At 41.1% G+C, this 27,500-nt stretch overlaps 1 protein-coding gene across 1 annotated transcript; it reads left to right on the top strand.

Moving 5' to 3' along the window:
• The first annotated feature begins 3 nt into the window (after positions 1–3).
• Positions 4–17,305, top strand: LOC148902961 (aryl hydrocarbon receptor-like). Its single transcript, XM_088993870.1, has 11 exons — positions 4–825; positions 2,285–2,472; positions 5,060–5,172; positions 6,164–6,253; positions 6,603–6,729; positions 7,209–7,339; positions 9,842–10,047; positions 10,124–10,233; positions 11,197–11,338; positions 11,412–12,681; positions 13,865–17,305. Exons 1-11 carry the CDS (start codon positions 785–787, stop codon positions 14,012–14,014), a joined length of 2,568 nt encoding a protein of 855 aa, XP_088849996.1. The 5' UTR covers positions 4–784; the 3' UTR covers positions 14,015–17,305.
• Positions 17,306–27,500: the final 10,195 nt, after the last annotated feature.

The following is a 27,500-nucleotide window of genomic DNA, read 5'->3' as shown; positions in this document are numbered from 1 at the left end:
CTGAGATTCCATCTCAATCTGAAGCCGCCTTTGGGAAACAGACGATGAAGCACTAAATCTATCTTCAGTCCTTGAGGTAGTTTTACACTTTATTAATCAACTTGAGACTTGATGGCTAACCTAGAAATGACTCCGGAGACAAGGAGGTGAGGGAGTGACGGGATGATGAGGTGATGATGGTGATGGAATTAGACGATGAAAGGATTGTGTTGGTTGAGGGACAGTAAAAGTGACGAGAATTGATGAGCTCGAGAGGGGGATATGACGATGTGAAGGAATGATGTTGGGATAATGGTGGTGACAAGATGAGAAGGAGACAGCATGTGGTGGTGAAAAGATTGTTCCTCGCACACACCAACCCCTCCCTTGCCTTTCTCCCAGCTTTGTCACATGCGTCAACACCAGTCTACTTGAACAGGTCGACCACTGCGACCCGGTCGGCTGCCTCGGAATTTTGGATAAAGAGGCTGACACTAGAGAGATGAGGAGTAGGAGGAGAGAACCAGGGACAATGTTGCAGCTATTTGACACTTCGTAATAACTGAGTCCATCTGGGACGGGAGCCAGCCGTTAATGAGCCAAAGGACATCATTTCACAGTGATGCAAGTGTGGGTCGTTTGTTTCCGAGCCCAACACATTTGGTGTTGAAATGTAGTTTAACGTTGTTTTCCATTCAGCTGGACGGCCGGTTTCACATGGTGGTATCACACGTTTACAAATCTCTCTGGTTGGAATTCTGTGTGTGTGGATGTGCCGGTCCACTGGGACTAAACTGAAGTCAACATGTATGCAGGACGCAAAAGAAGAAAACCGCTTCAGAAAGGGTAATGTAAATGTTTCGTCAATTAAAAACGAGGCAATTGCAGTTCAATAGCAGCTTGCTTTTGAATTAATTAATTGAATCTGGCGTGTAGGAAGAGGGACACCTTAAAGCACGGGTGTCAAAGTCAAGGCCTGGGGGCCAAATCTGCCCCACAACATCATTTCATTCGGCCGCGAAAGCAAATCAAACTTGTGAAATTCCACGAGGCTTGCTAAAGTCCGAACCAAATTTCAAATTGTCCCATGTAAACCAAAATAACAGTCATTATGTTTTACTTCAAATTTGAAAACTAGTTATTCATTAATTTGTTGTGCGCTCTACAGTATATGGAATATGTGCACGGGATTAAACATTCTACTGGCTTCCCCAAATTTATAACAGTCCCCAAAAGGAAATGTAACTACAATGTGGGCAGTGGCAAAAAAATTAGTTTGACACCCTTGCCTTAAAGCAAGCCGGACTGAGGTTCTCTCGGGCCCCAAGTTGTCAACACCAGACTCGCTCAACATAATGTAAAATAATGCAAGACAGTGTTTTATGATTTTTATTGCCCAAGACTCATTTATTTGACATTTGAAATGTGTTGGTGCATGCAACTAAACAAAAAAGCCTCCCAAAAGTGTATACAGGTGTTGATTATGGTTTCTCAGGCCTGTATGTAATTATTATGCATGTCTCCATACACCACTATGGTGTATGGAGACACGGTTATGGTGAAATTGCATGATTTAGCCACACCTGGTCACCTCAAACAAATAAAACTGTCCGTACACTGAACGCCCTGGGACATGTTCACTTCAAGTAAATTTTAAGGTTACAAAATACAACGGGAATCAGAAGCTTTTTGAAACGTTTCATGTTCATGTGATTCTCATTTGCATTTGCTGTATTGCAGATGCTTATTTACATACATTTTATTGTGCCAAGATATATGTTTTACATAAAAACTATATGAACAGTTCAAATTTAGAATTGGATTGCCAAAGAGCTTTTTATTGAATTCCCTCATTAATTTGACTGAGATGTTTTGGGTAAAACGTTCTGATTCCTGGAAACTAATACTTAATGTCTTCAAATGTTCAAATCTTTTCAGTGGTTGAATTGGAGGATAAATTTGGACAAATATGAGATAAAATGAGATGACATATGAGATAACCTTTATTCGTCTCACATTGGAGAACTTCTCAATTCAAAGCAGTACAATTATGAAAGGAGTCAGTAGAAAAAGAAAATGTAGGAGCTTCTGTAACGTCAGCCAGTTTCGGGAACCATCTTGAAGTCAAATACGTAATATGAAAATAACACAAAGACACACGTCAAACTAGTGGGGTGACTAAGAAAGACTTTTGCGTAGAAAATAATGTATCGTATGCATGAACGCTTTGGAGTGTTCACTAAAATGAATTGCAGTCTGTACATCTCAGTTGGGATTTAAAGTTCTTGTATATTCTCACAACCAGAGCCAAACTGACAACACAAGATGGACCCAAGTCCAACCCATCCAAGCGGCATCGAGACCGTCTGAACTTGGAGCTGGACAGGTTGGCCGGCTTGCTGCCCTACCCTGAGGATGTCATTTCAAGCCTGGACAAGCTGTCCATCTTGAGGCTTAGTGTCAGTTACATTCGGGCAAAGAGATTCTTTTCAGGTATGAAACTCCAAACAGTTTTTTTTTTCAGGATTCTTTTGTGCCCCTCCCAACTCCCCCGATGAATTTCAATGGGCATGAATAATATCTGGATTTTCACGATTTGCCATTTCTCGCGTGTCGAAGAAAAGGTTTCTTCAGCCGTCATTTGTACTTCTTTGAAGGTGTCGGACGTTTCGCTCCTCATCCGAAGAGCTTTGTCAGTGAACTAAAGTTGTTCTGGTAACCCTGGCACTATATCCCTCATGGACAGAGGTGGTTGTGCCAGACCTCTGCTCTGATAGGTCCCTGTGCCAGAACCATGCTCTGATAGGCCCCTGCTCTAAGGTTGGGGGAGCAGTGGGCCACTCCCTGAAGCCAATCTGAAGACATTTAGCGTGTGTCTACCTTAAAGGACAACCAGCACCATTTTTTGTTTCCTAACTGACATCAGAAAAACGTTTTATAGCATCTAAAATACCCAAAACACGCAGGCAGATATTTTTAGTCAAATGAAAAACACCAATAAAAATGACTTAAAGTGTCCAAAAACTACAGTAAAGTCTCGTTATATCGATATTCAAGGGAGTCCGAAAAAATATAGATATAACCGGGACTATCGATATATCCGACCCTGTTTGCATATAATTTTCTCCGTGCGTGCGTAGAAATAGTATCGATATATCCGATATCGATATAACGAGACTTTACTGTACTTCAAAATGAAACCGGAAATGGCCAGTTTCAGAAGGTCCCGCCTCTTGTTCGTGACGTCACGCCAAGACGTCTTGCCTTGCTCGAGAATCAAAACAATGTCTTCAGATTCGGAGAAGATTCTTTCTTGTTACTCATCCAGTTATGAATATGATTCAAATAGTTCTGAAGAGGAAAGCATAAATGTTTGCAATCGATTAAAGAAGTCCTTCCGTGTCATTTTGAGGCGTCTGGACTGCAATGTAGCGTCCCAGAAAATACACACGATGGCGCCCAAGCTCCGTTGGAAATGGGCTGATTTGTCTGTTGGGAATTTGTGTCACCTAGTATCAAATAGTAGTCTTGGTGCAACACGCAACAATTCACAATTGCGTTATTTATGTTTTCCTTCTAATTTTGCCATCAACACGAAGTTTTCAGACCATACAAAGTACCCAAAATGCATTGTGTGTGTGGCTTTCTCGGTCCGTGACGATACCTACCATGACGTCACGGTAGGTATTGTCACCAACTCAAAAACAAGACTTCCGGAATATTCAGCGCGAGTCTTAAAACGTAAAATATAGCTATGTGCGGTGGAATCTTTCTAAAATACGCTCAGTAGAAGTCATTTGAAGTGATTTTACAAATTATGGACATAACTGGTCCGGAGGCGTCGGTTGTCCTTTAAATAATAAAAAGTTATTTTGTCTAGCGTTGGACTGGAAACATCCATCCATTATTTGAGATATTTATCTTTCGGAGAGTCGCAGGCATTTTAGACGTGCACCCAGAAATGGTTGCAGCCAATTGCTGTGCAAACAAAAATAAACTAACATTCGCACTCACAATCGCCCCTTGGGACAATTTGGAGTGTTCAATCAACCTGCCAAACATGTTTTCTGGAATGTGGGGGGTAACCAGAGTGCCTAGTGAAAAAAATAATGTGACACTGCAGAAACCAGCAGGAGGTCAGCCCCCATTTCTGTCTTTCTCCAGAGCAAGTGCATCACCCCTGCCTAACCCCAGACCCATCACAGTGTGTGAAGTGCACTCTTAAATGCATTGTAGGTCAGCTTCCTAGCCCGTGGCCATGAGATGACCTCCCTCCTGTAAATCGCAGACACGTAGTAATGTAGGTCTGAGGAGATGGGAGGAAGAGATGAAAGCTTTGGGGAGTAAAACACAGCAAGATAATCCACTCACATCACATTACATACAGACTTTGTGGATGGCAGTGGGGGCACGAGAACCCACTTTTCAACTCGTGTAGCTCACAACCTTGGATTGTGGTGGCTGAACTGGTCTGGTCGACTCGGCGTTTCCCTTATCCATGTTTTAACAATAATATACAATGACACTTGCTGACATAAACTGCAATACCATTTTATTATTGTAGTTATTATTGTGTTGCCATCAGGAATTTGGTGAAAATATCTTAACCTTCCTGAACGGCTGCTTTATATTCGGTACCGTCCTGGACATCAAGGCTGCACTTGCCAATTTAGGCATTTCAACTGTGAGCCTTTGTACTGTCTGCAGCTTCTGTCTCTCTGAGCATATCCTTGCTTAACCAGAAAAGCACTTTGCATCCCTTTGTTCCAATCCACATTGCTTGCGTCAGTAGATTGTCTTTCAGTGCACGAGTCAATATTGGAATCCCCATCCTAGGTTAGACAGCTTGACAGCACAGAAAAGTGTGGTTTGTATTGAAAGATTCAGTCTTGTTGTGTGTCCTCCCGAGAGTTGGCTCCTGCAAGTGTTGTCATCTTCCTCCTGTCGAGTTTTCCCTGATGCTACATGCTATTCTGTCATGTTTCCCTGGATTTAGTCTTTGTGATATTTCTCCTGCAATCCTACAGTCTGATATCCAAGTGACAAAATAACCCTGCCTATTCTTTTCTCTTCTCTCAAGTTACATTGAAAAAACATCTCTACAATGGAGGGAGCAAAATTACTGACGACTGTGACAGCGAGGTGCCAGAACAGACAGCCCAATGTATGCCAGAAGGGGAACTGCTGCTCCAGGTAAATATATTGAAAATTCATTTGGAACCAAAATTTAAAAGTTAATCGAGTCAGAAGAAGGTGTTTGGTCTCTTTTTTTGTTTTGCTTTGGAATGCTCAAGTGAAATGGGAGGAAGTGGGTTGAGGGTCGTTGACAGATACACTTTCAGACATGACCAAAACACAAAACTAAAATGAAATCACCAACAAGGAGCATGTAGTACATTGTAAATCAGTTCCTAATATTGTCAACTATCTTACTGATATGCATATAAGAAACATTTATACTTTCAAGATTTTCAGTTTGCGAACAACGGGTAGCGCTGTAGGGCCCCACCTGCAGCTGCACAGGTGTTGGTCATTTTAATCCGTGGCAGTTAAAAGGACTCCCGGCACGACCATACTGTGTTGGGTCATTGTTTGTTTCACCTGCTCAAGTTTGTTTCTTCTTATAATGTTTTGCTACTTTGGGGCTGCAAAATTCAGACGTCTGTCATGAATGGCTGCGTCTCCTGCCAGCAGTAAAAGACAATCTTTCTCGGTCCGAGCCTTCATCCACAGTGTCTAATCGAACATCTCTGACAACACTTTACAGTCACAGGATATTTTTTTTCTGCGGGTGAGCAGCAACAGCCACATGCGACAGCCAAGTATTGATTGGAAAATAGTTCATACAAGCAGAAATGCTTCTAAAATCAGGTGCAGAGTCCATGAACATTGTCATTTATTTTTTTTTGACACGTGTCATGCATGCCTAAGCAAATCTGTTTTTACAGCATTTGATGTGAGCTGGAGGTTCAGCAAACTTTGTACTGATTTGAAACCTCAAACTAATTGTCGCTACTTTTGTTATTTGCTTACGTCACGCAAAATCACAAGATGCTTTTTCCCCCCTTGACAATGACAATAGCTGGAACATAACATCTTGTGTAAAGACTGTCAAACATCACATCCACCAGGTGAGATAAAATGTCTCGTTTTCTCATCAGTGTGCATTTTGTTGTCCTTGCAGGCTCTGGGTGGATTTGTCCTAGTCATTACAGCAGATGGAATCATCTTTTACTGCTCTCATACAATCCATGATTACCTTGGCTTCCATCAGGTACAAATCAGCCATCAAACGCAAGGAAACACGGATGACACTTGGCAAAATTCAGCACGCTTATGTTTTCAAGAAATTAATATGAATTGTTTGTCAAGTTTTTGCCAATGTTGAGCCTACTTCAGGTCAGAAACATACATACTGAAGGAGCTCATCGAGTCTAATCTCATTTTTGCTGGCGGGATTATGAATTCATCCATATATAATATATAATGTGTCACTCTTGAACTACACATGATACGCGCGACCCACCCACCCTACACTCACACATGTGCACAAACATGTAATGTTTCTATTTCATTTTACATTTCTTTCTAAAAGTCATCTTTTATTGTGTTTTTACTGTCAGACAGACGTGATGCACCACAGTGTGTTGGAGATAATTCACAGTGAAGATCAGCAAGAGTTCAAGAGGAACCTGCATTGGGCACTCAACCCTCCCCATACTTTTGGATCCCCCTTGGACACTGCAGCAGGTTTGGCCACTTCTGTTTTACTCAGTGAGATTTTTTGACTTAATTCCCATTTACTGTTACTTTCATATTGCGAATCACAACAGGATTTGTCTCATGACATTGCACGTAAGGGCAAATTAGGAGCACATACCTCGCATATTAAGAGATCAAGGGAAGCCCACATGAACACTCGACCACAAAGCCAAGGCAAACATTTTTTTTCTTGAGAAAACTCCTGTTGCCTTGAAATAACTCCACTGACCAACAAAAAAAATCTAAAACGTGCTCAGGTTGTCCCAAGTTATTTGATGGCTTCTGATGAATGTCATTGTAGGACAAGAAAGGTGATATTTGCTCAAAAGTGTAAATATGCTCCTCTCAGCCTTTCCAGAGACATGTCTCTAGAGGTTACCTTCATGTCAGCGGTTGATGCACGCAGAAAGGTCAAGGACAATCTAATCAGCATCTTCTCTTTTGTGGTGACACATTTCCACATGTAGACGGTGAGTCAGCTCCCTCATACCCGGTGAGGTACAACCCTGATGAGCTTCCTCCAGAAAATTCCTCCTTCTTTGAGAGAACCTTTGTTTGCCGTTTCCGCTGCCTACTGGACAATTCTTCTGGCTATTTGGTGAGATTTCATGACTCAATGTTACTTTCAGTGTTTTTTTAATACACGCATTGCAAAGGATTGCTGTGTTTTCAGACCACATCGGTACGGCAAGAAACATTTGATACACCAGGCACCTCAATGTGCTTTAAGCCACGCCACCTAATTTACAAACACAACAGTTCAACAGCAGAGAAAAATTAAAGTTTCAAACTAAAATCCGTAAAGGAATAGACGGCAGTGTTTAAACTCAGTAACCGAAGGCTTTAATGATCGAGGAAAAGGTTTCTTCAGCCGTCATCTGTATTTCTTTAAAGGACCACCGACGTCACTTTTTTGTTTTTTTAACTGAGACCAGAAAAATGTTTTATAGCATCTAAAATACCCAAAACACGCAGTATGATATTTTTAGTCAAATGCAAAACACCAATAAAAATGACGTCTTGCATTGCTAGTGAATCAAAACAATGGCTTCAGATTCAGAGAATATGCTTTCTTGTTCCACATCCAGTGATGAATATGATTCAAATAGTTCTGAAGAGGAAAGCATACATGTTTGCAATCGATTAAAGAATTTATTTGTGCCATTTTGAGGCAACATTGGGGGAAAATCTCCCACCTAAAAAAAGAGGCACAAAATGGTGACCTCCCGTGGCCACCTCCGTTTCCACAGGCTGAGAAATTCCTTATATGGCGCTTGGACGCCCTCTTCTGGCCTTCTGGCGGCTTTTGGGTGCAACACGAGGTCCCCAGACCAAACAAGTACAGCAAAATACATTGACGTGATGGAAGGACCGTTACAATGCGTCTTTTATACGGTAAAGGTCGGTCCTTTAGTGACGTCACGTACGGACTCGTCACCAACTCAAAAACAAGACTTCCTGAATATTCAGCTCGAGTCTTAAAGCGTAAAATATAGCTATATGTGGTGGAATCTTTGTAAAATACGCTCAGTAGAAGTCATTTGAAGCCATTTTACAAATTATGGACACAACTTGTCCGGAGACGTCGGTTGTTCTTTAAAGGTGTTGGACGTTTCGCTCCTCATCCGAACTAAAATTGCACTGGTAACTCTGGTCCTATATACTGTATATCCTTAATGGACAGAGGTGGCGCTTCCAGACCTCTGCCCCGATACGTCCCTGCTCTAAGGTTGGGGGAGCAGTAGACTACTGCGTAAAGCCAATCTGTTTACCTCTTTTGTTCTGTCTGATTAAAAGCATCGATATTTTGTTCTGTCTGATTTAAAGAGGTTATAACATTGGCTTCAGGGAATAGTCTACTGCTCCCCCAACCTTAGAGCAGGGACCTATCAGAGCAGAGGTCTGGCAGGGATACACAGTATATAGGGCCACAGTTACTAGAACATCTTTAGTTAGCTGACGAAGCTCTTCGGATGAGGAGCGAAATGTCCGACACCTTCAAATAAGTACAGATGACGGCTGAAGAAACCTTTTCCTCGATTGACCACTCCTGTACGACTGAGCGCCTACAAAACGTAAGGCTTTCATGAGTTTTATTTTAAAAATAAACAAAAATGAAACTAGATGTTTAAAATTACCAATAGACCATACTCTGCAATTTTATTTTAAAATATTTCATAGTCCTTTATCAAGTATGGGATAAAGCAGAGCTTTTAACCTGCATTTAAAAGGATTTCTACTTGGTCCTGACTTCACTTCAGGTTGGCATTTTATTTGCATGCAGCATAACAGCTAACTGCAGCTTTGAACTCTGGGCGCCAGTTATTGATCCAAATCTGCCAATCTGAGTTTATCTTCAGTCAGCATCACTTTAATGTCATCAGGAACAAAACCGTTCATCCATTACTAAACCAAGGAGCAGAATTCTTAATGTACTACCGATGATTGGGAGCCTGTCTAAAGAAAGCCTTTAGGACTCTCCTCCCTCCCAAAGTGTTTGCGTGAGCAGTAAGCCCGCTTTCTCCTTGTATCTACTGGTCACTATGGCTTTGTTTTCATAATCCCTCCTGCTATTCAGTACCAGATTCCTGACATCACGACAGCCCCTGAACCCACCGAGGTCAATTAAGCAGAGCTAACAGTCGAGGGGGGTGGAACGGAGCATGGTGGTTGTTGTCACTCCCGATCCTCTGTGTGTCTGTGTGTGTCAAGTGGGGATTGAGGACTTTGGGGGCATCACAAGAAGGAGAAAGTGTTCAGATGCTTTCGACTGTTGAAAAAGCTCTTTGGGCGGTTTTCCTGAAAATACGTACATGTTATCTATCCATGTGTTCTGTTTAGTCTCGTTTTTTGTAATTATTTCATTTGGTGGTGGGAGATATGGCACATCCTGAATGGGTACATACTCCAAATCAGTTTACGTCAACAATTAAGACTGGATGTAGTCAACATTACCCTTTCTAACTGACTCTCAGTGCTTTTACGGAGAGGAGGAACATATATTTCCATTTACAGTTTCCAATGGTATAAGTGAGAATAGTGATGCCAGAAAGTGGAAGATGAGGCACTGAAGACGCTGAGTTGTCTCCACTTCTTTCAGGCGTTGAACATCCAGGGTCGATTGAAATTCCTCCATGGGCAGAGTGGACTGCAGAGTCCCAATGAACAAGGTGGTCCTCATCAGCTCGCTCTTTTTGCCATCGCCACACCACTGCAGTCACAGGCGATCCTGGAAATCAGAACAAAGAACATGATCTTCAGAACCAAGCACAAATTGGATTTCACTCCCATGGCCTGTGATGCAAAGTATGTGCTGAGGTTTTCCACTTTCAAGGGATCCATTTTGTGCATATGTAGACATTGCCGCATTTGTATTTTTTAGGGGTAAAATTGTGCTTGGTTACACGGAGGCAGAGCTGCGAGTTCGAGGATCGGGATACCAGTTCATCCATGCGGCTGACATGCTGCACTGTGCTGAAAATCATGTCCGAAGTAAGTTAGTGCTTAACTGCAAAATCACTTTCCGAGCTTGAATATCAACCTCCAACAGCAGCTATGTTTCGCATTAGACAATATTTTTATCTATTGGTGAGAAAATGATTCTCAAGACAAACAAATTTCAGAGCACAATCTTTACCTCAGCACCACACACCTGACCACAAAATGTAGTAGAAAATGTTAGCGTAGTGACTTTCTGTCTTCATCTCATCTAATAAATGGTGCAACGAGGCACATTTATTGGAGTTCTACAGTAACAAAGTTAACATATTGACTCATGTTATATTGAAGTGCCAGCTACCCAAAACCAGACTACTGTATTTGCTTTTTGAATGTGCATTCCGCGAGACTTTGCTGCTGTGAAATGTAAATTTCTCCACTGTGAGACTAATAAAGGCATATCCAATCCAATCCAATCCAAATGCATCAGTAGAATCATTTAGTAAGACTTAGTACTCAGACATTTACAGAGAGGGCCCAGTTTTTGACCTGCAGCCAAATCAGGAAAGAAATTGACTATTCTTATCCCCATTTCCTATATTGTTTGTAGGTGACATATCCAAATGAAATTCCAATTCACCACATTTGTCTTTGAGTATGACATCCAAAAAAAGGAAGCGCAAAAATGATAGTCAAGTTATAACAGCAGTGCGAGGTTGAATGTCCATTTCCCAGGGGAGCAGGAAGTCAGTGAGTTCTCAGCTGTATTTGCGTGAGATGCGGGATAAATCCCAAATTGCTCCCAACCAGTTGCAGGGCATGTTTTGACAAACGTATTCACGTTCATGAGCAATTTAGTCTTCAAATAATATTAAATCATGGTTTTGTGACATAGGTAGGAAGAACATACACACTCCATTCAGTCAGTCAAGAATGGAACCCAGAACCTCTTCAACGTGAGCCACTTGTAGTTGCAGAGCTGTACCATCGTCAATGTTTTCTCTGATGTGTTTCTAGTGATCAAGACTGGCGAGAGTGGCCTCACCATCTTCCGGTTGCTCACCAAGGATAACAGATGGAAATGGGTCCAATCCAACGCCCGTCTCATCTACAAAGATAGCAAACCGGACTACATCATTGCCACACAGAGGCCCTTGATGTGAGTGGAGGATGTCAGCTTGTTTTTTCAGTCCGACAAGTGATTGTTGACTGATTGTTTCCTTTTCAAATAGAGATGAGGAAGGAGGAGAACACCTGAAGAAACGCTCAATGCACCTCCCTTTCAACTTTGCCACTGGCGAGGCACTTCTTTATCAGACTGGAAACCTGTTCTTTGGCTTTCCCGAAACTCTCAAGGGCAAAGCCATTTGCAAGAAGGGGAAAATGGAAAAGTTATCTGAGAACATCCATCCAAAGTCCTTACTGGAAGCACTAATGAGCCAGGATCAGTCTGTTTACGTCTGTCAACCAGATTCAGAGGCTCATAAGTCCCATTCTAGCAATACCTTTACCAAACAGCACGAGGAGACTGGTGAATTTGGCGAGAGCTGGCAGATGACAGCAAGATCCAACAAGGAAAAGTCTGGGTATGATCCACTACCAGCCACCCTAGACTCTCTTTCTCTAGAGGGAGATGAAAGCTGTTCAAACAGCGAGCTACTCTGTGCCTTGGAGAATCTTGGTTTGAATGCTGATGACCTGGAACTTTTGCTGCTGGATGAGAAGACAATCCAAGTAGAGATGGATTCTGGCCATGGTTCCACATTTGATGAGTTCACTAACAATGAAATCATGTCACACACTCATGAGTCATTGGAGATGGAATCTCATGGAGAAGAACACAACGACGTAGTTGGATTCGGACTCTGTGACCTTTTACCACACACTGCTCCAAGTTCAACCCAACAGATGTCTGCTCCTCCTGCCACGGCGCCCGTTTGCGGGCAAATTCAGCAGCTGCCCATCGGAGTAGGCGGGCTTCGATTGCCCTCTGAAAGTGTCGATGCCAGCATCCTCTCTGGTAAGAGCCACTGGATGCTTAAGGCTGAGAAAGCCCAACATTGTCACAACCAAACTACTCACCAAACTCTTGTCAATGAGGAGAAGATAGACACATTCTCACCACTGGTGCCAAGTGACTACTGGCAGCAGGAAAACTCCCAGATGTTGGGCGAAACCTGTTGTTCTAGTAAACATTCAGCTTTTTTCCATAATGTCTTGGTTGACCCTGCAGTGTCAACCACATTGCATTTGCATGGCTCAGAACCGAATTGCGCAAATGTCTGTCACTCTGAAGACTTGCTGGACACTGTACAGCCACATTCACTCCAGGGTCAGCAATCTCATAAGCTCCAAAGTCCAGTTCCGCACCCAGTTGTGGCCCAATGTGCTTCACAGAGTTCTGTTCTGGAGCTGGAGCAACTTTTGGCTCTGACCCAGCCTTCGCTCGAGGCCTATAGTCTGTTCCACAATGCCAGCGCAACACAGGAAGCCCATAACCAGGTGAGACTCCAACAAATTAGCATGCATGAGCTTCACTGCAACGAATACTCCTTAGACATTTTGTCCTGCTGTCGGTCAACTAATGTTCAACTAATGTTTTCTGCATGTTGTATTTTTAGAAAAACATTTTTAGAAAAGTATTTCCTCAACTTTGGTACTTTACCAGATATTGTGATTTTTACACTTGGATTGTATTGAACTTTTCTTTCATTTGTTCAGAAATGTGTATGTAGGCAGTATCAGAAACAAAAGGCGATTGAAAAAAAACTTAAATGTGACATTAGTGTAAATGGCCAAACATCCATCCAATCCATCACCATCATTTCTAAATTTGAATACACTTTCGCGTTCATGAAGATGAGGAGCACATTTGTTAAGTGTTGCGCAAGTGCCCAGTGTTGCACTGAGGAGTTTGTAAAAGGTGTTGATCTTTTTCTCACTTCATTTCATTTCTTAGTGTAAAAAATGACAACTATCGAGTTCGGTTATTCTCTTCTCATGATTAGAAAATCATGAGATGTCTGATGAAACGTACAATGGATAGAAGTGTACTTTGAATATTTGTAGTTTAATCATGAAAAATAATGCTGCCACATGTCAAAGAAGTGAGATGGGGAAAAGATTGTATACAATTTTCAATAGAATAAAGGACAACGTTGGCCTCAAAGGTGGCTGACCCAGCAGACATCCATTCACAGGCCTCTGGTGTTATTTTTCAGGGTCAGTGAATGCAATTGTTCTGACCTACTATTTGCTTGTCATTATTTCCTTCACAATGCGGCAAGAATTCTGGGTGAATGATTCACATTCTCAGCACTGAGTTTGTAATATTGTTGTGGTTGTGGATTGCATCATCAGACAGCGCATATGTGGGGTTAAGGTTAGAACGACTGACTACATGTAGCAAATAAATACTAATCAAGGAAATTATTGTACCTAATCCTTGTAAATTCACTACTAGATGTTTTTCCAGTGTTTTTCATTTTTCAAGATCTACAGCATAATATTTTGTGACAATAAAAGCACCAAAGTAACCAAAATTAACAGCAGATTGTAACATCCATCATGATGGTCATCATGTCAGAGCATTTTTTCATGAAACTGTGCAGACATTTGACAGATGCTGTAGCATGGAGTCATTGTCGTCTTAATATGACTACATGTATTTTCTTTTGGTTTTCAGCTAGAGAACGGTTGCCTCCTCAATGCCTCCAATGCCACCGTCACCCGGACCTGTCTCATATCCAACGGGGATAGTGAGGTGGCAGCCAACTTTCCGAATTCATGCCCTGATGGACTCCAAGAGGCTCAGAAGTCAGAGTTTATACTATGACAAGGAGGTACCAAATCTAAGAAAAAAAAACGTTACAGACTGTGAAATGTAAACAAGGCATTTAGCACCATTTCCCACTGCTCGCTAACCAGTGAAAATGTATATGGCACTGCTTTTTAATGTTCCTGCCTACACGGTATCAAAGTCTGGTATTCAAATGCAGGTCACTTCCAATCGCACCTATTTTTTTGCTGGAACGCAAACATCTCCCATGATGTTCTAGTGTACATGCACCCTTTCTTGAAGAAGTTAAAGGACAACGGACGTCACTTTTTTGTTTTTAACTAACATCAGAAAAACGTTTGATAGCATCTAAAATACCCAAAACACACAGTATGATATTTTTAGTCAAATGCAAAACACCAATAAAAATGACTTAGTGTCCAAAATCTGCAAAAAAATGAACCCGGAAGTGGCCAGTTTCAAAAGGTCCCACCCCCTTGTTCGTTGTGTCACCCCAAGATGTCTTGCCTTGCTGGAGAATCAAAACAATGGCTTCAGATTCTGATAATATGCTTTCTTGTTACTCATCCAGTTATGAATATGATTCAAATAGTTCTGAAGAGGAAAGCATACATGTTTGCAATTGATTAAATAATTTATTCCGTGCCATTTTGAAGTATCTGGGGGCGGGAAATGTCGCACCAAAAAGAGGCAGAAAATGTCGACAAAGCTCCGTGTAAGGAATTAATCAGCCCGTTTCCACAGGCTGTTGAAGTTTTCAGACCAAACAAAGTACAGCAAAATGCATTGACGTGATGGAAGGACTGCTACAATGTGTCCTTTTTTCGGTCAGGGGTGTTCCTTCAGTGACGTAACGTGATGACTCGTCACCAACTCAAAAACAAGACTTCCGGAGTATTTAGCGTGAGTCTTAAAACGTAAAATATAGCTATATGCGGTGGAAAAATACGGTCAGTAGAAGTCATTTGAAGCCATTTTACAAATTATGGACACAACTTGTCCGGAGATGTCGGTTGTCCTTTAAGTGACAGCAAAAGTAATCATTTGGCTAATCTCAAGTGAACAAACTTTCTGCTCAACTTTCATTGACATCATTTCACCTGGTTGCTGTTCCTATTACTTAGCATATTTCCACAACACTAAATATAAAACCAGAACTGGCTCAGTATTCCGAAATGATGTGAAAACTATTGTGTAAAAAAGGTATTGTTGCACTAATACTGGTTTTTCTTTGAGTGACAGCAATATGCTGCACAGACATGACTCATTAGCCAATATGTGAATATATGCCTGGCGCATCACATTGACATTTGTTTCTTTTTGCCCAACACATGGCAGCATCCTAACATTAATTGTCATGCTGCATTTATGCCTCGGCGGACTTCATCAAATGTCCCGCATGTTTCCGACATAATCATGGCAACTCGGTTTTGTCACAAGAAAAGCATTTTCATTTTCCTGTCTGGAGACGTTACTGCCTTGTTGTCGCTGGTTTCCACTTAATTGTGAAATACTGTATTTACATAAACATATGCTTCCATACCAAGAGACAAACAAACTCTGGCCTCCAATTTGTGGTTCACTTGGCATTCCCCAAGGTAACCTTTTTAGCTAAGTAGAATATACACGGAACAAAACTATGAACGCAACACTTTAGTTGTTGCTCACATTTACATGATCTGAAGTAAACAGTCACCTTGATCACCGTAAACAGACACCCAAAACGTGCATTTTTACTGTATTGGGAGAGTCCATTGTCGACTCGTGCATGGAAGGGGGGAGTTTCAGAAAAGCAGTCAAAATTTGGCGTGATCAATCTTTGCCTCAGGCAGTACAATGCCTTTCCTTCAAATTGAATTGATGAGATTGGATTGGATTAGCCTTTATTAGTCTCGCAGTGTAGCCATTTACCTTGCGCAGCAGCAAGGTGGATAAATGTAATAGCAAAAGTGGAAAAACAAAATACAGGGCCTGCTGTAAAGGCAGCCACTCTTGCGGCACCATCTTGAAGTCAAAACAACAACAAAAAACCTTAATAACAAATAATTGTTGATTACCATATATAGAATGTTAGCCATTGCTATTGTTCAACGGCTGTGAGAAAATGCTGGACATTGGCGAGAACCCCACACCCACACTCCCCAACCTCACATACTGTCAAAATGTATGTTTCAGAATCAGGCACGCCTGTGCCCAAAAGGAATTCTGACCAGATGCTGATGGGTTGTCAATCCTAAAATATTTGAGAGAAATACAGTGTAGGCCTCACATGTACATTAGAAAGTCTGCTTACGAAGAATGGAAGCAAAAGCAAAACTGTTGCATTAATGTATTTGCTCAATATATGTCTACTGGTAAATATTCGGATGCAATGTTTCTGGAAATGTGTTTATTAATCATCATTAAAATAAATACACAGTGACTTAGCAACATTTAGCATTTAGCACAAACACCAAAAGTGAAACATTTCAGCAGTGGCTCTGTGTTGAATGTCCCAAAATAAGTTAAATGATGTGTTTTTTTGTACTGTACAATGATTTGTTTTGTTTTTTGTATAACAGTTTTGAAATGTGTACTGCTGAGTGAAACATTAGGACAATCACTTTGTTACACAGGTACTGCTCCACATGTACATGTTTGTTGTTGTTTTACAAAGACTTCTTCAGAATCATCTCACACACAAGCCATATCGTCAAAAAAAATGCTGTATTTTATGATTCCGTTTTGCATTTGTCATGTTTTTTTTACATTGGTAAGAATGAAGCACCACAGTGGTGAGCTGAATCTCCCAAATGTTCGGCTGTTTAACTCATTTACTGCCAGACATGCAAAAACATGTCCTATCCAATGCCAGGGTTTTTGTCATTTTCACTCAAATTTCAGGACCCACAGAATATTGAGTTTTCGGACTACATAAACATTCAATGCAGCGTAATAAACATTGATTTTATTTCAGCAGAGAAAAAGTTCATTTCTATCTTATTTGGTTCTGGAGTTAAATGAGCTTGAAATGGCGGCTGTACAAAAGGCAAATGCTGCCCCCTCGTGGAAGGGAAAACATTGCCAGAGGTCTCACCAGCGTACCCCTTGCAAGAAAAACTAAAACCCGAACAAATTCGGGAATGGCACTCAACGTCATATTTTCAATTCTCGAATAAATTTGTGAATGGCAATGAATGAGTTAACAGCCACTTTGGAAAGTGTGAAGTCCTGCTTACTCTGAAAGGATCTACCGCCGATCACCGTTACTTTTGTCTCAATCAAATGATCATAACTACTTTTCCAAACCATGTTGTCTTTTAGCTATGTGGAAATAAAAAAAAACGTTTGGAGCAATCACAACCAAACACCTCGGTTGTTTTCCTTGAACCATTTTCTCTTTCTCGTACATCTCACTAGACTTTTTCTATCAGCCCATATAACCTAAAGTTGGAGATGTAAAGAAACATGGAGAGTCGGCCTACATAGCCACTGGTCCCTTGGCTTAGCGCAGTGGTTCTTGTGTTGTTGGAGGCACCGAACCCCGCCAGTTTCATGTGCTCATTCACCAAACCCTTCTTCCAATGACTGTGCCTACTAACTGCAGTCTAGACTGAGGGTGGACCTCTGTGGCGGAGGATCCACCGAATCCCTGAGACTGACTCACCGAACCCAGGTTAAGAACCACTGGTTTAGCACTAGTTCCGGTGTGTATATCGGGTTGACTTCTTCACACACGTATACCATATACAACTGCTGAAGTGATGCACGCCACGCTGACCTTTGGATGCTTTTAGCACAAGCAAACAACACCACCAACCCCCAACGCAAGACTTTTTGCACCAGCATTGGTGTGAACTCATAACCAATCTCAAAACAAACAAACACAGATCCCAGAGGCACCAAATTCAGATAGAGCCAAATGACAGTTTCCTCTCCTCAAAAAATACAAGATGACTTCCAGGCGGGTGCTGGTAGCTCCTATGACCTGCTGAGTGCACAACGCTGCAGACGTTACATTTTTAATGAGCCACCCGGAATCATTTATGAGAGTTTTCTTTCTCCCGCAGTCTTCAGACGGTTAATTTTGCTCTTTTGTGACATGATCAATCATCCAAGCAAGATGTTGTGTGTCCCACTTTAGCTTTGTGGTGTGGCAGACTCCTGAAGCCGTAGCCCACTGGGAGAGGCTGAGAGCAAATATGTTAATGTAAAGACTGAGCTCATTTACCTTCTTACCATGGCAATTGCCAAAATCTGCCCGAGTCGAGACCTTTTCATTGGTGCATTGGATATATTGCAACTCTCCTTATGAAGCCTTTGGAGTTCTGTGGCAATCCATTTTCTCAAATTCAATGAATTGACCATCATTCTATGTCTTGGTGTCTCTTGCTACCCAAGTAAAATATTAAATCGCCTTCTAGAACCATCTAATTGATTTCAGGCTGCCCAGAAGGACACCATGAAAGATGTGTTCCTGCGTTCTGAGTAGCGAAAACTAAACCTCATTCACAACTATGAAGGTATTACTAATTCTCCAGATATGCATCCGTCTGTTATCTGAGGCGTTTCCACTCACGAGGGTGGCGGATGTCACTCTGGGCAGTGGTTACACCCTACACTTGTTGCCAGACAATCATGAAGAACAAATTGATAAACCTTTCACGCTCACATTCACACTTCAGGACAATATAGAGTGTGAAATGAACATTGAAGAAACCAGACTCCTTTTCCTTTCGGCTTTTCCCTACAGGGAATCAGTGTCCTCCATCTAACCCGGTTTTGTGCAACCTCTTCTCTCACACCAGCTACCTTCATGTCCTCTTTGACAAGATCCATAAGCCTCCTCTTTGGACTTCCTCTCGGTCTCCTGTCGGGCAGTTCAAGGCTCAGCATCCTTCTGCCGATATAGTCACTCTCTCTCCTCTGGACATGTCCAAACCATCTCAGTCTGGCCTCTCTGACTTTCTCTCCAAAGCCTCTAATATGAGTTGTCCCTCTGATATATTAATTCCTGATTGTATCCAACCTGGTCACTCCCAAAGAAAATCTCAACATTTTCATCTTTGCTACTTCCAGCTCTTCTTCGTGTCTTTTCTTCAGTGGCACTGTCTCCAGTCCAAACATCATGCCTGTTCTCACCAACATTTTATACACCTTTCCTTTCATCCTAACTGAAACCCTTCTATCGCACATCGCACCTGACATGACTGACTGGAGGAAACCAGACTACACAGCGAAAATCCAAACAGTTATGGGTAGAACATGCAAACTCCATACATGAGCACTGGAGCCACATTCGAAACCACCTCCTGTGCACTGTGAGGAAGATGTGTCGACATGTCACTGTGAATTACATCCAATCCAACAAGCAGATTCTCCCGCACTTCCACCTCTTAGCTTCCTGTAAGCAGCCATTACGGACAAAATAATTGTGATCTTCATGTGCTTATACTTAACATCACCTTACAAATTTTTGAGCAACATCAAGTCCAAAGTGGAATGTCAGCCCACCCAATTCATTCTTATTTACCATCCTGTCTGCTACTGGGAGCAGATGAGCGTCTTGCAAAGGTCGATACGGTGGCGCGACGACCGTTACACGTTGTCATGAAGCTTTAAAGACTGCACTAATGGCTAGCATGAATAAGCTTGGAGGCTTTTAGTGCAGAAGCGCCCCCCTCCCCCACCATTTCCACTCTACCCTCGCTGTAACCCATATACTGTATGAGCTTTGACCTCCAGCTCGTTGCACGTGCTACTGCAGCAGGAATTAAATACAGTAATCCGCACATTGTGATCTTTCAGTATTCATAAATTTACAATTTAAATTTTCTGTGGAATTGACCAGCTATTTGGTGGAAAAATTCACCTCTTTCCGTTTTTTTGTTCTTACGAAAAGGCTTTGAGATCCTACAAGAGGCAGACAAAGTGCTGTCAAAACAGGAAAGTATTGTAGTAAATGAATAAAAACATTGAACCAATTTTTACCACATTTATTTCATACCTAATAAAAAGTGAAGTTTTCCAGATTAATTTATATTGCCCTGATTTTGGGCCTGCCCATCAAATGTTAAAATACAGTAGAGCCATTAATGTATTAATCTTTAGGAATTTAGGGTTTGGTGCAGCGTTGTTTTTTTTCCTGACACGTCATAGCTATAAATTAGAGTGCATGACAAAATGCGTCATGCACAAGCTTTCAAAGTTCAAAACAAATGATAAATACACCACCTCAATATCTTGATGTGTTACAAAAATATATAAGGAATTTATGAATTCAGCATAAAAATTTACCTGAAGGACAAATCAAACCAACTGAGGTGGAGGAATAAACTGAACATTTTAAAGTTGAAGCGGTTTGGTCAAGAAATTTGGAAAATATCGCCAAAGTGTTATTTTGGGGCTTTTATTTTGCCATTTGTGAAAAATGTTGGCATCACCATCAAAGTGAGTAGCGGCATATAAGTACAGTATTCTGAAGTTACTGTTACTTGTTGCATGGGAATGCATCATCAGCGTATCGTATTTTCCAGTGTATATGGCGCATCAGAGTATAAGGCACATCCTCAATGAATAGTGTATTTTCAAACTTTTTCCATATATATAAGACCTACTGGACAATTAAGCGCACCAAGGAATGAAAAAGGTTTTCTAAATATTATGTATCTAAATATACAAAAGTTTTCCAAATGAAAGGCACATCACTTTATAAGGCGCGGCAGTAGAGGCTGGTGTTACGCACTACTTCTACTACAGGAGAAAATGGATTCGGCGGCTGCTGGCAGTAGTTGCGAGACCTGTTGTGGCTCAATATTACTTCACATAAAAGGTGCACCTGCGTATAAGGCACAGGGTCATCTTTTGAAGAAAATGAAGACTTTTGGCTGTGCCTTATACACCGGAAAATATGGTATTTTAATTAAAGCGACCAGTGCCATCATTGAGTCAGTGGCACCATCCCCCCACAAGTGCTGCGTTTTGCCTCTCAGAAAATAACTACAGTCATAGAGCCAGCGTTTTGTTAACTGTATATTTTAATTGGTCAATCCTGAACCAATTCAGGGTCACAAGGAGTTACCGAAATCTATCCCAGCTGACTCCAGGTGAAAGAAAGACTATACCCTGAATTGGTCACCAGTATGGCACAGATTACAGAAAATATAATGATTGGAAATGTGTAGCCCGGCTGTAGGGACTTTGTATCATATTTACTCAGACCTACCTAAGTATATCGAGAAGTAGCTGTCCTAAAAATCAGCCCATACTCAGCTGTGAGTTCAAATGGTATGTACATTATTTGCTTGTGACCTTTTTGGGCGTCGGCCCAAAGGCTTTTGGCACGACTGCCTGGCGGCTGACTGAAACACATGAACGATTCTGAATTGGTTTTGCTACTATTTCACAAATGTCAGTGGACCAGAATTGGAGATTTACAATTTAGACCCAAAATGAGTCACAAAGTCCATCAATCCTTCTGGACTTTCAAGCATCTTTCAATGTCTAGAAAATCACTGCGTGAGTTTGATGTGTTCCTACTGTGATACAACATTTTATGGTTTAAAAATCTGATTATGAGAAAAGGTTTCATTCTTATTATTGATAAGAAATTGACAACAAGAAAATGAAGAAACAGAATCATCACAGCCTGCCATGTATACTTCTCAAATGAGAAACAAACCGAAATTCCTTCTGGCTTGAACCTGACTGAAATCAAATACAGTAAAGTCTCGTTATATCGATATTCTCGGGAGTCTGAAAAATATCGATATAACCGGGACTATCGATATATCCGACCCTGCGCGCATGTAATTTTCTCCTTGCGTTCAAAGAAATAGTATCAGAATAAGCGGTACTATCGATATAACCGATATCGATATAACGAGACTTTACTGTAGATACAATTGATACAAAACAGTACGAAGAGCAAGATAGGACGCAAGACCAGTAACGGGACGCCACCCACCAATGTACCAGACCAACGTTTCCAATTACAGTGAGACCTCAACTTACAAACACCTTAACTTACAAACTTTTCGTCTTACAAACGTCAAATTTATGAAAATTAAACCTTATAATAAGCACTATTTTCATAATACACACCCACCACAGCTGGCGGAGTGATCTTCGGTGGAAGCACACGACCGAACAGCACCAGAGGTTAAGTTACCAACAGTCCTTATGGAAGGTGACTCTCCTTCCATAAGCCATCAACGACCATCAAAAAGGTAAATAAAACTTTATTTTACAGCACAGTTTATTTCTTTAATTACAGTCCTCAGTCCTCTCTTTACAAACAGCAATTCCCTTTGACCTTCGAACTCCAACGCCATTCCATCAAGCCATAAATGACCATCACAAATGTAAATAAAGTGACTTTAAGATAGAATCAGAATCATCTTTATTGCCAAGTATGTAGAACACACAAGGAATTTGTTTCCGGTAGAACACGCTGCACTAGTATCGTTGTCAAAAAAACTGCTAAGTGGCACTATACAGTTCCATTTTGACAGACATTTTGACAATACAATAGCACATTTATTATACATAGAATAAGGTATGTTTTGTGTAGTTTTAAGGCTTATTTAGTTGAAAAGTATATTTTATGGAAACCCGAGAACGGATTATTCCCATTTTAATGGTTTCCTATTGGAATTGTTTTTTGAAATACATTCTTTTCGCCTTACACACTCTGTCTGGGAACCAATTAAGTCTCCCTGTAGTTTCCAAAATTCCTCAGATTAAGTTGCTATGGAAATTTACTGGATACTCATCAACAATTCCACATCACTTATATATATCACACATCACACACACAGGGCTAACAGGTAAACCTCAGCCATGTGCATTCCGATGCTTATCTCACACTTTTGAAATACGTCCCTTGTTGTGTCAACTTTGTTGCAATCTTACTAAATAATTCAAGCGTAGTATTTTCTTTTTTCTGTGTCATTCCCTCCCACCTGTTCTGTTGTCTAGGAAGCTGCCAGAGCTCTCACATCCATCCCACCTAAAAGCTCTGACATCTCACAGGCCGATCACACACTGAGCTGACTAAAATACAGCTCTTGTTTATGTGTGCGTGCTCCTCTCTAACACAACCTTGACCTAGATGCTGGACAAGCAAGTAAAGGAGTGGGGGAGGAACTGCAGTTCTAACAATGCGGTATAAGTGTAGCAGTCACAGTTTTCATTTTCTAATGTTGTTTTGTTAGTTTTTTTAATTTTGCAAGTTTAGTGCAGAAATCATGATTGAAGATCTATGTATCTATTTGTTTGTCTGTCTCTCAGCCCGTCAGTTGGTCGGTCCGTCCGTCGGTTCGTCCATATATGTATCTTGCTGGCGACGTGTAACAGTCCAATGGTGGGTGCAAATGTTCATGACCTCAAGTCTAGCAACAGACACAAATGAATTTTCTGCAGGAGATCCAGTCTTTGGACCCACTGCAGTGGTGACCTATGCGACCATGAGATACTTCCTGTGACAGACTCTGAGATGCCAGGTTGAATCTGGGAAGAGGCATCGATTGGGCTTGAAGGAGGCACCATACTGTGGCGCTGTCTGCTTTGTTAACAGCTCTCTCTGTCACATGTGCAGACAGCTCCAGGGGTCCACAATCCATCCAAAATACTTTCTTGCCGGACTTTAAGACCCTCTATCCATTCATCCATTATGTAATACACATATCCATATCACATATCCTTACAAGAGTCATGGATATGCCGGAGCCTGTCTTTGGGCAATAGTTTGATTCTGTCATAGGCCATCATGGGTGGAGTTTGCATGTTCTCCCCATGCCATTGTGGGCTTTCTCTGGGCACTCCGGTTTCCTCCCACATTCCAAAAACATACGTGGCAGCCTGATTAAAGACTTTAAATTGTCCCTAGGTGTGAATATGAATTGTTGTTCCTCTGTGTATGCCCTGCGATCGGGTCTCAACCTGTTTAGAGTGTTCCGCACCTACTGCTCAAAGACGACTGAGATAGGCTGGAACCTAACCCCGGCTAATTGGTCGCAGTTTTGGATATTTAGACATGAATGAATGTGGTTTGAAATATTTTGAGGGTATCATATGTGTATACTCGTATGGACACTGAACAGCCCGTGCTGCACTTTACCTTTTCTGTCATTGCTTCAATGCTGTTTCTGAAAAGGTACAAGAAAAAACTTTTTAATTGTGCGGTATTGACTAACTATTTAATTTCAAAAGAAAACAACGTGAAGTACAATGTAATTTCAGGTTTTGAACACCCCCCCCCCCACCCCCCCAAGCCTGTCAGCTTTTAAAACAGATCTTTTGTGTCCTCTGCTGGCCACTAGTACACATTACAGCGCTCTGCGTCGAAAACGTTGACTGGGGACATTACTCTATGTTTATTGTTCATTGTTTATTTTAATAAATGCTGCGCTGGTGGAGAAAGTTTATAAAGCTAAATATGACACATTTGCCAAATTGAAAATGAAATGAGAAAACCTGTATGTGTAGATTGTCAGACATATAAAAACAAAAGTCATCTGAAATTGTACTAGGAGGCAAATAACCATAGGTCACAACACACAGACCACATAGGATAACCGAAAATGGGAAACAATTTGCACTGTCTCTTCTCAAGTTATTGTCTTGCATCGTTTAGCATGCACTTTGTTAGCATAATGACATTGTATCAACTAATATTAGAAACAGCGTGCAGCCACAGAGAGAAATTGTGAATTCTTATCGACGTACCTTTGCATCTCAACTCAGATTGTTTATCTCTTTATGTGTTTCGCTAAGAGAAAAAATATTTATACATACAACTGTGAGAATTCATTTCCATGCTAATCTTTTTACTGAACAATCAAAAGTGGCATGACGTTTTCACTTGTCTGTCAATGGGAAGCAGTGAAATAGAAAGCGCCACCCAGCTACAAAATGATGTAGATCAAGATATGTAGAGTACAATGTTCCAAAGTAAAAGAACACAGATCTAATCCTTCATTGCGTGGATTAATGTGATGATTTATGTTTTCCTTTAATCCTGCTCCTCTCTGGAAAAAGTGAGGCATGATGAACTCACCAATGAAATACTTTCATGATTGTGTTTCTCTTATTTTTGGTTGTACTTAGTCAAGTCGCCTCTCGGACAACAACCGCGCTTCCTGATTGACTGAAATCTGTCGATGCCTGGCAGGTAACAGAAGGAGTGATATTCTGCTCTTTATATTCAGGCTATTCAGTGAAACTGGAACCCTGTAGATACCCGATCGCTGCTGTTGTGTGAATCCTGGTTCCTTCTTTTCACTACAAATACAATTTAGAAAAAATATAATTGCTTTTGGTAGGGAAGTGAACAAAACTCAAGAAACCATTTGTGTATGAATTGCTTATGCAAAATAAACTACTGCCGGGTTAAATAGGTAACACGAGTTCTTCTCTAGACTTATCAGAAAGCGGGGGCCTCACTCCTTATCTGGAGTTACCCGGACCTCACAAAAACATTCAAACAGGAGTGTGTGTGTGTGTATGCGTGCATGTGCGTGTGTGTGCGTGTGTGTGTGTGTGTGTGTGTGTGTGTGTGTGTGTGTGTGTGTGTGTGTGTGTGTGTGTGTGTGTGTGTGTGTGTGTGTGTGTGTGTGTGTGTGTGTGTGTGTGCGCCTGTGCGCGTGTGTGTGTGTGTGTGTGTGTGTGTGTGTGTGTGTGTGTGTGTGTGTGTGTGTGTGTGTGTGTGTGTGTGTGTGTGTGTGTGTGTGTGTGTGGAAGGTGAGACTGGAGGAAGTGGAAAATAGTTGCAAGCTGGCTACCTAGCTAGCTAGCTATTTGCCATCTATTTGCTATCTAGCTGGCTGACTATCTATCAGCTATCTAGCTCGCTATCCATTAGCTGTCTGTTAGCTAGCTAGCTTTATATTTATTTGAGTTACTTCCGGGTTGAGTGAACCCTGGCAAGTGTGGCTGTCGCTCCTCACCCACAGAAAAACTTATTCTGTGACTGTAAAGTGACCTTAAGAGTTTTGAAAGGGGATTATAAATGACATGTATTTTTTATTATTATTATTATTATTATTATTATTATTATTATTATTATTATTATTATTAGAACGAAGCGGTGAAATTAAAATGGTTTGAAACAATGGAGAAATGGGAAAAGAGTAAACAGGCAAACATTGCTGGCATGGTCATTATGGTTTTTTGTTGGAGAATCAGAAATCAGAAAACCTTTATTCGTCCCACAATGGGGAAATTTGCAGTCCACAGCAGCAATTTGAAAGGGGGTGGGGTGGGGTGAAAGGATAGAAAAACAAGATATTCTAAGCATAGTAAAATAAAAATGTCAGCAGACTGAGATGTATACTGTAAATGTGCAAAACCGTTTCATAAAAAACTGTACATAGTGCTAGTACGTATTAAGAAATACATATTGATATATGAAGCTGTATGTATAATGATAGCTAGCCCATGGTATAAAAACAAACAAGTACACCTCATTAGGTGCCTCAGCTGTGTCTAACTAAAGGCCAATGTGAACATGTGTTCAAGGACGAGATGGAACTCCACATGGCGATGGGGCGCCTTATCTGGCACACGGATTTGGATGGTATTAATGTAATCTTTCTCTCGGTGACCAACAGGTCTGCAAGCAATTTATTTGATACATCCTGCCTCATCTCACAGATGAGAGTAAACAATTTGACATCTGGACCCGCAGCCAAGGGCGTCAAAGTGTGGAGGAATTGGAATCGTATCCGAGGTCCCTCAGTCACAGCCACATCGAGATCCAACTATATTCAGACCAACAAAAAATTTGATGAACAACTGGTTAGCATGCCAGCCTCAGGGTGGGGAGGTTCTGGGTTTGATTCTCCAGACTATCCAGTCAATCAATATTGTTCACATGCCTATGTGGGTTTTCTCTGGTTACTTCGGTTTGCTCCCACGTTCCAAAAATATGCATGGCAGACCAATGAATTATCCCCAATTGTGATAATGAGCGTCGATAGTGATTCCTCGATGCCTTGGGATTGGTTGGCAAGCAGGTTAGGGTGTCACCTTAAATGATGGATGGAATTTTCTAAAAGAACATGATTTTGGACCGTTGTCTTATTTGATTATCGTCCATTTTCTGAAGTGTCTGTCTTGAGTCAGGTCACAGGGCAGCTGTGGCCTATCCCGGCTGAATGTGGGTGAGAGGTAAGACACACCATAAAGAAGTCCGCAGTCAATATGCACAAACTATCCATTCATAGTCAATGACAATATAGAACAGTGGTGTCTTAAAAGGCTTTGGATTTTTCATTATAGTTATTTTTTTTTCACTTTAGATTTACAAATTCAGTTAGTTGGTTTTCGATTTATTTGTTTATGTACTTATTTATTTATTCATGAGCAAAAGTTATTTTTAGTTTACATTTATTTATGAGCAACATTTCGTTTTAGTTCAGCTTTATTTATGTATTCATTTATTTATTTATTTATTAGCAAACGTTCTTTTTAGGTTAGCTTTATTTATTTATGCGCAAAATGTATTTTTAGTTCAGCTTTATTTATTTATTTATTTATTTAT

This window comes from Hippocampus bargibanti, linkage group LG01 (assembly GCF_051943395.1).
Source record: "Hippocampus bargibanti isolate YZ-2025 linkage group LG01, ASM5194339v1, whole genome shotgun sequence".
Classification (NCBI taxonomy): Eukaryota; Metazoa; Chordata; class Actinopteri; order Syngnathiformes; family Syngnathidae; genus Hippocampus; species Hippocampus bargibanti.
This window is presented reverse-complemented; position numbering and strand designations above follow the sequence as displayed.